The 11,632-nt window shown below is 45.0% G+C and overlaps 1 protein-coding gene across 1 annotated transcript; it reads right to left on the minus strand.

The window, feature by feature from the left end:
- Window positions 1-857: 857 nt before the first annotated feature.
- Window positions 858-2,995, minus strand: LOC100283745 (uncharacterized). The gene is made up of 4 exons (NM_001371962.1): window positions 2,662-2,995; window positions 2,495-2,557; window positions 1,892-2,408; window positions 858-1,571 (listed from the first exon to the last, which is right to left on the minus strand). The coding sequence occupies exons 1-4, from the start codon at window positions 2,871-2,873 to the stop codon at window positions 1,182-1,184; spliced, it is 1,182 nt and encodes a 393-aa protein (NP_001358891.1). The 5' UTR covers window positions 2,874-2,995; the 3' UTR covers window positions 858-1,181.
- Between the last annotated feature and the right edge of the window lie 8,637 nt (window positions 2,996-11,632).

The following is an 11,632-nucleotide window of genomic DNA, read 5'->3' on the forward strand; positions in this document are numbered from 1 at the left end:
ATCCTCTCCTTATTCAATTTTGAATAAGAAGGGAATTTTATCCCCTCTAATCCCCTCCGGGTTTGGAACTCCCAAACTAGCCCTTAACGCCTCTAATATCACAAAGTACTTTGTAACCTTCCTGATGTGTGAGGTGACGGAAGGAGCATGGGATCTGGAGTAGTGGAGGGAAATGATGATAGAAACGAAACCAGCAAGGCCTAGGCAAAGTCTTGGCCACATCATCAGCAAATTAGTGACATGGCCCGCAGCATATTAAATTCTATAGAAACCAGATGACCTGGACGGTTGGGGGTGGCCTTAGTGAAGCTGAATTCTCACGTTGGAAGCCACGGATGGCGGAACCAGGATCTATTAAAACACTAGACCAACTTATGACAAAAGCATGTTAAGAACCGGAGAAAATATAGTCGTAAAATAATATCTTTATTCTTCTCCATCAATCACTTAAAGTCCAGAAAAAGCTACTATAAAAATTTAAAATACACACTAAATATTTAAAACATGTAAAATATAATATAAATCGAAAATTTGAATATAAATACTATTAGAACGAGATAGATTAATCGTTTTTTATTATCTTAAGAAGGACTAAAGTTTGGGCTACAACCTGGGCTATGGCCCATGGCCTGTCTCCGTTCTGATAGATTAAAGGCCGGCAGCTATATACTGTATCATTCATTCATATATGGATGTGCAGAATTATTTGCAGTGTGTGCGTGGAAGCAAGTGGACAGACACTGGACACTCGGAAGTCGGAAGTAAAGGCTTGTGCCTTGTTGGGACTTGGGAGGGTATTTCCTGCAGTTTCCTCTCACAGATTACTGTATCGAGGTAGCACAGATATATGGACGATCTTAATAAAACGCATAATTATACCTGCAAACTAATATTATTACACACCTCCTGTGATGAGGCATTGCGCATGCACATACCAAACGTCGTCAACACACTCCGACGATCCTAGCTACGTAGTTGTCTTGTGATCAAAGGCGTAACAACCATAGTGATGCATGCATATACGTACGTACGTACACGTAGGTAGCAGCATACATACATGCGTGAAAATCAACAAGGAAAACCTCAAAGAAATGACTAATAACTGGTAATTCTGCATGCTGCCTCAGATCTCCACGCACCAAAGGCAAGCATGGATGACGATTCATCCATCCATGGATCGGTCAGACGTTGTCAGTGGGGGTGGAGGACGGCAGCAGGAGAGGCTGCGTCGCGGCCGACGCCGCCTTATTGCCGGCGCTCCTGACGATGCCGCCGCCACCACCTCCGGCGGCGGCCGCGACAAGGAGCCCCTCGCGGTCGCCGCCGGAGACGGCGTCCCTGGCGACGCGCGCCCTCTCCTCGCTCTTGCCCCAGAGCACGAGGTAGAGGCCGGCGACGATGAGCACGGCGCCGATGATGCCCCCCAGGTAGAACTTCTCGCCCAGGGTGAGCGACGCCATGATGGCCACCACCAGCGTCTGCACCGGCTGGTACACCGCCACGAACACCGGGCCCCCACGGTCGATGCACCAGATCTGCACCGCGAACGCCACCCCGGACGCGATGAACCCCTGCAGGCATGCACAAGAACATCATCAGTCTAGCTTCCAAAAGGTTGTTGCTTCAGGGATCTGATGATCGATAAACAACTAATAATAATTAACCCAGCCACCAGCTTTTCAGTTCATAATAATACACTGAATGGAAAAAGGCCGGGCGTCATTTGCACACAGCTAGCTATAGCTATTAGCTTAGTGTTGTTGCGTGGTGCACCAGCACCACCACTTTTGCCGCGCGCGTCAGGAGGGCATGTGTGTCTCCCATTCTCTCTCTCTCTCTCTATATATATATTATTGTAATTAAGCTAATCAGTAGAGAGATATATACTGACGGCGTATAGGATGGTGAAGAGCTCGGATCCGGAGTGGAACTTCCAGGCCTCCGCGTCCCTCTCCATGAAGGCGGCGATGACGAGGAACTGGATGACACCGAAGAAGCAGGTGTAGGAGGTGACGGACAGCCGCGCCGGGTACTTCTTCAGCACGGGAGCCTGCAGCACCAGCCAGCCCGACCACGACAGGCAGTGCCCGATCAGGTACACGCACCCCAGCGTCCAGTTCTTGTCGCCGCCCACCGCCGCCAGCTCGAGGCCGCCGCCGCCGCCGCTGCCGCTGGGACCGAAGATGGTGGGGCCCTTGTAGAGCGTGATGACGGACGCACCCGCCACGCACGCCAGCGTGCCCGCCACCTTGGCCACGCCGTCGCGGCGGTCCAGCCGGACCTTCTCGATCCGCAGCGCCGCGGCCATGGCGAAGGTGATGGCCGGGACCGAGTTCTGGATGGCGGACGCGAACGTCGGCGACGTGTTGTCCAGGCCCAGAAGGTAGAACCCTTGGTTCGCCGTGATGCTGTGGGATGTGACAACTATATTAATATTGTAGACTAGGCTAGGATTTATCAGTCATGCATGGTCATGTGGTGCATGCATTCTTACCCGCAGAGCGCGAGAAGGAAGAACTGGACGACGAAGTTGAGGGTCAGCTGCGGCCTGTCCTTCCTGCAGCAGGCAGTTCATGCATTGCATACACATCATCATCATCAGCGAACACAACACAACACAACACAACGCATGCATGCATCATTCCAGCTAGCCTAGCATACTTCTCCAGAAAGTAGGCGAAGGGCACGAGCAGGCAGAGCGCGATGATGTTGCGGTAGACGGGGAAGACGAGCTTGCTGATGCCCATGTTGAGCGCCAGCCGCGACACCACGTGGAAGCCCGCGTAGCCGAACTGCAGCAGCAGCATCGCCACGTGCAGCTGCGCCTTCTCCGGCATGCCGCACACCCGACGCCCCTCCCCTGAATCTGCCATTGTTGCTTGCCTGGCAGGCCGGCCAGCGCGCGACGCCCGGTTGGCCGAGGCACCGAGCTAGCTAGCTAGACCGAGAAGCAGAAGAATCAGAGAGAGGAGAGGGAACTACTCGACCAAGAGCACGGAGAGTGGGGAGTCACTGAGCTCGGAGGGGTCGCTATATAAGGATTAAGGGCAGCCGGGCGGAGTGCCAGCCAGCACAGCGTGAGAGTGGAGTAGCGACCGAGCGAGAGCGAGTGATGTTGTACTGTGGGCTAGTACATTCTACTGCATACTGCATCTAGGCCCCACGGTTGGAGCGACAAAAGAGAGAGAAAAGAGAGGGACGTGGCACTCCAACTGTCACTGTTTTTCTCCGATCCATCAGGGTCCATGAGTTGGGTGAAAACTAGTTAATTTTACACATCACTTCACCTCTCTCTCTCTCTCTCTCTGTATATAATAACATGAATTAGTGAATACGATTGCAATCAAAGAAAACTAAATAGACATAAATCACTACCGAAAACAGCTTCTTTGTCGAGTGTCTGAAGCATTCGGCAAAGACTGAAAAACGCTCGTTGAAGGCTTTGCTGATTGTGACACTCGACACCCGAAGTCTCGGTGAACTGTACATCGGCAACGGCTTCTTTGCCGTATACTTTTTGTCGGGCACTCGGCAAAAAAAGTCGTCGTCACAGCGCCAGGTGACGGCGACAGAGACTGTGACGAGTGCCACGGTGACACTCATCAAAGGCTCACTCTTTGCCGAGTTTCTACTGTACTGATACTCGGCAAAGAAGCTCCCCATGAACCCCTTTGCTAGTCACTTTGCCGAGCGTATTAGGTGGCACTCGGCAAAGACTGCCTCTTTGTCGAGTGCCCGCCGGACTAGCACTCGGCAAAGGGATCTCCAGCAGGCCACCCGCTCCGCCATCATCCTCGCCTCCATCTCCTGTTGTTCCCTCCTCTCTTCTTCTAGCTGGACTTGTAATATTTCACCCCAATGTTATAATAACTCAAAGAGAAGGTGTATAACTCAAGGAATGACCAATTACAGAAGCACTAACCTAGAGCTTCCGTGATTCCGAGATCTGCCACTGTTTATAGCCCAACCAGCCCACATAGCTGTTGGAAAGAAGTGTGGAAAATTGCACTTTACTGCGTTGCACCGGACCTTGCACACTAGTGGTCCAGTGCGCCACCGAACTGTTGTCAAACTGTGCTGACAGGGAGCTGTTCTAATGGACAAGTCATGTCAGGGGCACTGGACTGGGCCGGCGTGCCGCCGAACCTCGGCCACGTCAGCAGAGCCATTATAGTTGGAGATGACTATTGAACTATCAGACGGCCCGGTGCGCTAGCACCTCTTTGTCTCAAAAACATCCCATCTATAAAACTGGTCCGATGATACATTGGACAGGACCGGTGCGCTAGCTGCTCAAAACTAGTTTCCAACCCTACTACACACTCGGTCTGGTGCACCACCGGATTGGTCCGGTGCGCCTCTACATATTGTAACTTTGGCAAACTTGGGCACTTCTTCTTTAATTGAGTTTAGTTGTACTTGAGGTTGTTCCTATTTCTTAAACTACCATATTTAGAGACTAGCCAATTAGTCTAAGTTATAAAACATGGTTGTTTTATTTCCTTCTACTCATATTCCTTCTCTAGCTCAAAGTGGCTCCAAATGAGTGATATTTTGAAACTGAGTTTTCGATCCTTTCTAGATGTACCAAATAGGTTCCTAGGGGTGTTTAGAACTTGTCCAAAGTGTTGAATTATTTCTAGTTTCTCTTTTCTAAGTTTACCCCTAGTAGGTTGGATTTGAGTTGTTTTCTGACTTAGAAGCATATTGGTTGATCTTATCAACCTGTGAATATAACTTGGCAAGCTAGTTAGTCCAAATGATTGTGATGGTCATCAAGCACCAAAACAAGTGTAGAAATGGATTAGGACCCCATTTCCCTTTCAATTCCCACCAAATATTTTAAAATCACATACAAAATATTGTCAAATGTTTGTTGTTTTGATGTACTAGTGTTTCGATAGAGACTTATTAAGTTAAACATCCATCTAGAGCTAAGGCTACATTTATTCTCAACTGTACAATGGATTATGCCTTGAATTGATAGTTTCATGCAAATTAGCTTGACCAAAAGCTCATAACTGATACTATACTGTAAAAGCATCCCCGTAGTTTGAAACATATAAGCCTTACTTCAAAGCCTTTCATGAGCATCTAAAGTTTACCTGTATGTCATAGACTGTGACTAGCAATCGATCTCATATAGATGTGTTCCTTTTAGGATGTTCTGTAGGACAACATCCCTACTTAATTAAGCCACTCATATCAATATTAAAATTTTAATCAATCCACCACATTGAAAAGGAGAGACTTGCACCTCTAATGATCTGGACTTTATTTTAATGGGTCTCTCCCACGATCATCCACTAATTTGTTTCACCATTCTACTTAACGGGACCTCCGATCACATATAATAGGTTATCACTATGGAGTGACCTCAAGTGGGTGTCATGCCTATTTTCCTTTGATGTACCTTCTATCATATTATGTGACAGACCCTTTGTAAACTAATCTGTCAAATTCTTTGACATATGGACATAGTACAACACAATCATTCTAAAAAAATCTCAGTTTTTGATATATTTAAACCGCCTTTTAACATGCCTTGTGAATTTCATGTTATCCTTAAAACTGTTCACTTTGATTATCACCTTTTGTTGAGTTACATATTGGCAGCCTAGCTATATCACCTGGGCCCGTGAAAGCCTGCCTAGCTAGCCGGGTTTGGAGGCCAACCACGTTGGGTTTGCCTTGATTTGAAATGGATTTGTTTCCAAATCAGTTTCTGACGTGGGAAACTTAGAAAAAAAACGAATTATATTTTAAGACAGAGGGAGTACTTTGACATGTGGTTCAGATCTCTTTTCAACGTTAACACTACACACAATACGTAGTCTAGCAGACATATACAGTCCCTAGATAGTGTTATCTATCGAAGTGTGGTATTTGGACGCTAGTATGTGCGAAGTGACATATTAGAATGTTGATTAATTATTGGCGATTGCGAGGTCGTTTCAATACTGTGGCGTCGCCTTTTGAAATGAAGGGGACAGCGGAGGCAGCAGCAAAGCCTCTCCAGTGGACTGGTATGTTTGATGGCATCTCCATGGATGGATCCATCGTTTGGCGCCACACTACTCCACTAGTACCGGCCGATCGGGACCGGATTAATTGATAGAAAGAAAGCGATCAGCTAGCTAATAGCGTGATGAAAAGCAATCGCCGAATAATTATTAATTAATTCCCGGCCGTGAAAAGTATTAACCAGCCAGACCATCATTTAATTTCTAGATTTGGAGTCAAAGAAATCGATATCGTTGAGAATTTTGTATATTTACATTATTAGTTCAGCCAGACCATCATTATTACTACCAGAATGTCAGAATGTGCATATATACTTTGTAGTGCAGATAAGGTCTACCTGATATATATATATATATATATATATATATATATATATATATATATATATATATATATATATATATATATATATATATATATATATATATATATATATATATATATATATATATATATATATATATATATATATATATATAAAACCTAGTTGCAGGAATGTACCTAGTTAGCAGCTAAATATATACCATAATTCGTACACATATTCTAATATTAATAGATATGGATTGCATGCATATGGTTTTATATATCTCTCCTGTTTGAATATATATATATACTATAATTATCAGTGATTTGCACTGCAAGTCTGCAATGATCAAGCTAGAGGGATATGCTTGATGTGCTAGCTGTTGTAATCCATGAACATGTGCGTGGAACAACTCACCTTTAATTAATTTCCGAGTGCCTGATGATTCGTCGTTACAAATAATAGAGATCTGATGGTGTCATCTCTCATGCATGCAACCCCAAAATAATTAATTCCAACTTCTAGTAGTATACCCGAAAGGAAACGATATATAGAAGCCACTGAATTTGATTAATTCCCTTTATATACATGCTGAAAACTAATTAATATAAACAAGGCGAAGGGGGGGGGGGGGGGGGGAACAAACAAAAGAACTGAAGCAAAAATAAATTACTAAAGGGCAGCTAGCGAACCAACAACATGTGCTTCTCATCTCATCTCTCTCTACAACATGGACCTGAAAAGCAGGTGAAAAGAAATCAAAAGAAAAGAATATATAATGCAAAAGCGTGGAGAAGAAAAAAAAGTTGCAGATCAAAGAGGGAGGCCGGCGCCGCGCCGGATCGGAAGAAAAGGCACGGACCACATAGCACAGCATGCATCAGCCCGAGAGCGATCCATGCCAAAGCTAGCTAGTGATCGAGCAGCAGGCTGGCCTTTCCAGAAAACATCGCCGAACAATGCAGTGTCCTTTGTTTATATGCCCGCTATACGACCGATCGATCGAGTTGGAGCACTAGCTGCAAGCAAGCTAATGCATGAGTCATCTCATCTGCAAGTCTCACATGGAATCATGATACAGAGCAGATAGCTTTAGTTTGCACCCACGGCCGCCGTGTATTCCATCGATGCTGCCTGCATGCATGAGACTTGAGATGTATCAGGAATATATGGCTAGCTAGCTTTTCCCTGCTGCTTTCCAGGGACATGCATGCTGCTCGCCGCAGCCGCGACATACCATCCTTCCCTCTCCTCTTTTTCAAGTGTTTTTCCTTCTTCCCATGGAGTGTGAAAGCCAGGCTCCAAGCTAGCTGCAAGGCGCACTCACACGAGTGGCCCGGCCATCAAGTGTAAATTCATCTCCGTCTATATTTCCTTTTTTTAGTCATGAGACTCCAATGGAATCTTCCTCATGCTGTTCTGTCCCAGTTTTGTTGTTGTTTGGTTACAAAGTAATTAGAACGGAGTGACTCTAATTAGAGGATATTCTCCTCAGATCTGGAACCATCTCAGTCCAAAAAATCAACCGGACAGCCTGCTCGCACAGTCACGCGACTCAGGTACCTCTCTTCTCACGCGACTCAGTGACTCTTCAACCAAACAAAGGATGGAATCGCTCTGTTCCAGTTCACTCTGCAACCAAACAAAAAACAGAGCCGCTCCGTTCCAGCTTACCAAACACAGAACAGAGCGGCTTCGTTACTAGAATCAGGGATGGAACAGCTCCGTTCTACTTGGCTCCTCAACCAAACACTACTTTAATTCTCAGGAGGTACACTAGAAATGAATGAAGTTAGATTGAAACAGAAGAATTACAGTGTAGACTAATAACCATTCACCTGCTTAATTTCACCTACTTGGCTCCTTAATTATTATTTTTTTGTAAAATGTTGCGCCTATACACTTATCACTACGAAATAAATCAACATCTAAACTATGCTCTTATATCATTATTATGAAAGATTGTTGTAATCTAAAACAACTCCTTAATTCTGCACCTAATAATAAATTATCCATCTTTTAATTTGCATGCAACTATGATGAATCAAAGGGCACTAATAACTCCTAAATTTGCATTCAAATTACCCGACAAAGGTGGGCATATATCATATTATCAACTACTGTTTGCAAAAATTGACATAACACCGACATGTGTTGGCAAAACAGATGTTTGTGACAATGACCATGTTGACGTTAATTGCCAAACCAAATGAAGTAGCTAGATGCTTTCAACATGGACACACATGCACCATGGTAGTTAGCTGACATGGACAGTCGGAGATGACCCTGCTTAGTCATATATGTGTATACACTTGCATATACGCACCCTGAAAACTATAGCTAACCGAACCGAATCTTATTGGAGTGCACTGTGCATACTGCTTGGCTACTATAGGCTAGATATGTATATATGTCTACTAGACTATATATATGGGCCTACGTATAGTTCTGCAAGCTTAACGACGACAACACGGAGCCAAGCCTGACGACCCTCGATCGGAAGCTTAGCCACATCGATCCATCTTTTCCCATCTACGTACATCGCGAGCAAGTTTCTTAATTAATTTGCACCGATGGATGGACGGTCTCCGATCCATTTCAGCATGTTCTTCCATATATATAGATCGTCCCACTACTGTATAAACTGTACGTACGTAGCAGATGGTTGTCGTAATGGTTATGGCACATGAGGCATGCGGCTATATGAAACAGAAGTGTTGGCGCCGATCCGGGCGCCAAACACTAGAAAGGACCGTCTGGCGGTCCTCTCTGTGCAGGCGCGGACGGTTCGTGACTTAGCGCAGGAGCGACTCCTCCTCTGCGTACGTCCGGACGGTCCGCGCCTGGGGCTCCGATGGTCCGCGATGGCGCAGAGAGTCTTCTTCTTCTTCGCAGCAGACCTAGATCTCGCCTCCCGAGAGGGACCTTGTTGGGGAGGAGAGAATGTAGGGTGTGTCTTGACGTCGGTAGGCCACCCAAGACGCCTCTAGTCGACGTAGAGCTGAAGAAAGGTGAAGATTTGATGTAGAAAGAGGCTAAACTAGAACTATACTCCTAATGCATAAGGTAAAAACGAGAAATAGACTTGATTTGATCGATTGTGTGGGGGTTCAATCGGTCGTAGCCCTTCATCTATATAAAGGAGAAGGTCTGGATCAGCTACAAGTCATTTCCCGAGCTAATCTCGTGGTTCTAGATAACAAATCACGCGAGAAACTCGGAACCCTAACCGATTCTGCGCACGTGCGGAGCGTCTGCGCTACCATCGCGGACCGTCAGGACTGCAGACTGTCCGGCCTCTGAGCCGGACCATCCGCGCGGTCATTTCCTGCACTCAACAAGCAGCACAGATTAATGAACTGTATTACTAAAATAGCGACATGTGTCAAATTAATAAAATAGGTGTTGGGTTCTGTATATACCAACGTCATCATGGGCACTCAAATTGGAGCGGAGAGAAGACGACGGTGGCGGCGCTCAGGATCGATGATGCCCGCCGCTCCTCCTCCCACCCTCTCGTCGGTCTCCTCGCGCTCTCGTCTTTCTTCCCCACACACCGACCCGTGACCCTATGGCTAGCTAGCTAGTGCGCCATCGAGGAAAAAGGCGAATCGGCTTCACCTAGCATTCCCTGTGCCCTCCCTTGACCAAAGAAAACCCTAAATCCGTCCCCTCCCTCAATCCCTTTCCTCTGCTCAGCAAGATCGTGGGCCACTACTGGGGAAAACCACACAAGTTCTTTGCAAGTGTGGTCAAGTCCTACCGTGCTCCGATTGTCTTATTAAAGATACAACCAAGGGGTGCTGGCAGGCGTGGTGGTGTGGGAGTTCATGGATATGGGTGTAGGACGGCGAGAGATAATGTTTGGCGAAGGGTCGTTGAAGACTCCACAAGCGCTCAGAAGAAAGAAACTGAACATCCTGAAGATGGAGATCAGAAGGATGAAGATGAGTCACATCAACATGATCCTTGGGAGCAACAAAAGAAGAGCCCGGAGCCAAAAGGAGATAGTGGATGGAGAGCTCCCAGTCAAGAAGTGGCCGATGATGATCGTCCCGAGGTTGCTATTAAAAAAGAGCTATCTCGAATCCCTACTGTTGATAGGCTCTCTTATGACTTCTATCATCTAAAGAATCACCTGACTAAGGACTGTCACCATTGATTTCCATGCGAATAATGTGGATTTGATGACCATGTTGTTTTTATTGTAAAAAATGTCTACCATGGAACTTTGGTCCTAAGTTATGCACTGCTCAAGTTGAAGATCAGATATTTTTATTTATTGAAGAAGTCATAGATAACAGGATGATTAGAGAAAGATCCAACATTGTTGTAATTTCTATGGTGCAAGGATAAGTTGGGGAAAAGCAAATAGAACAAGAATTTGGGAATCTTCTTGGTAGAAATTTGTGGAGATGGTCAGCTAGATCTATTGGTGATAATAAGTTCCTAATGAGATTCCTAGACCTAAGATGATTAATGACCTTGGGTACTTTAGACCCTTGGGGATGATGATTAAAGAGCTGATGAAGGTCTGAGCATATTATCTAAAAGATAGGGTGATTGTTAATAAATTTGGTGACAAAACTAATTTTGGACTGATATTGGTAGGGTGGGGAACCTTTGAATATTAGCTACCTAGAATTGTTTGATATATGTGATGAAAAAGAAATCTTAGTTAAAGATGCCAATGAAAAGAATTAGCAGTTGCAGTTCAGTAGATGGCTAGATGTCGAGAACAAAATCAATTCGGATAACCTTTGCAGGGATCTCAATTATTTTGATTTTCATGACCTCCCTGATAATGTGATGTGGAAATGGGGTGAACATAAGTGTTTTCAATTAAATCTTTGTATAATAAGATGTCTAGTATCACTCAGGGACCTAACAAGAAACACATTTGGAAATGCAAAATTCCTCCATAAATTATTTTTTGTGTGGCTCCTAGAGAATAAAACTTTGTTGACTAAACATAATATGATTAGGAGGAAATGGATTGGGGATCCTTCGTGTTGTTTTTATTCTCACATTGAAACCACCAATCATCTTTTTTTCACTTGTTCCATTGCTATAGTGATTTGGAGGAATGTGGCCAAGTGCCTTAATACTCATTATATTCCTAGCAAAGTGGAGTTATCTTTTCTATGGTTACGGAAACACCTTAAGTGTGATAATGTTGTTCATATTGTGTTGGTGTCAGCAATCTGTTGGGCTATCTAGAAAGCTAGAAATAAAATGTGTTCTGAGCAAGTGCTAGTTAATTCACCTAATAAGATTATCTGCCATGCTTGTGCTTTGATTTCA

Source organism: Zea mays, chromosome 1 (assembly GCF_902167145.1).
Source record: "Zea mays cultivar B73 chromosome 1, Zm-B73-REFERENCE-NAM-5.0, whole genome shotgun sequence".
NCBI classification, from domain to species: Eukaryota; Viridiplantae; Streptophyta; class Magnoliopsida; order Poales; family Poaceae; genus Zea; species Zea mays.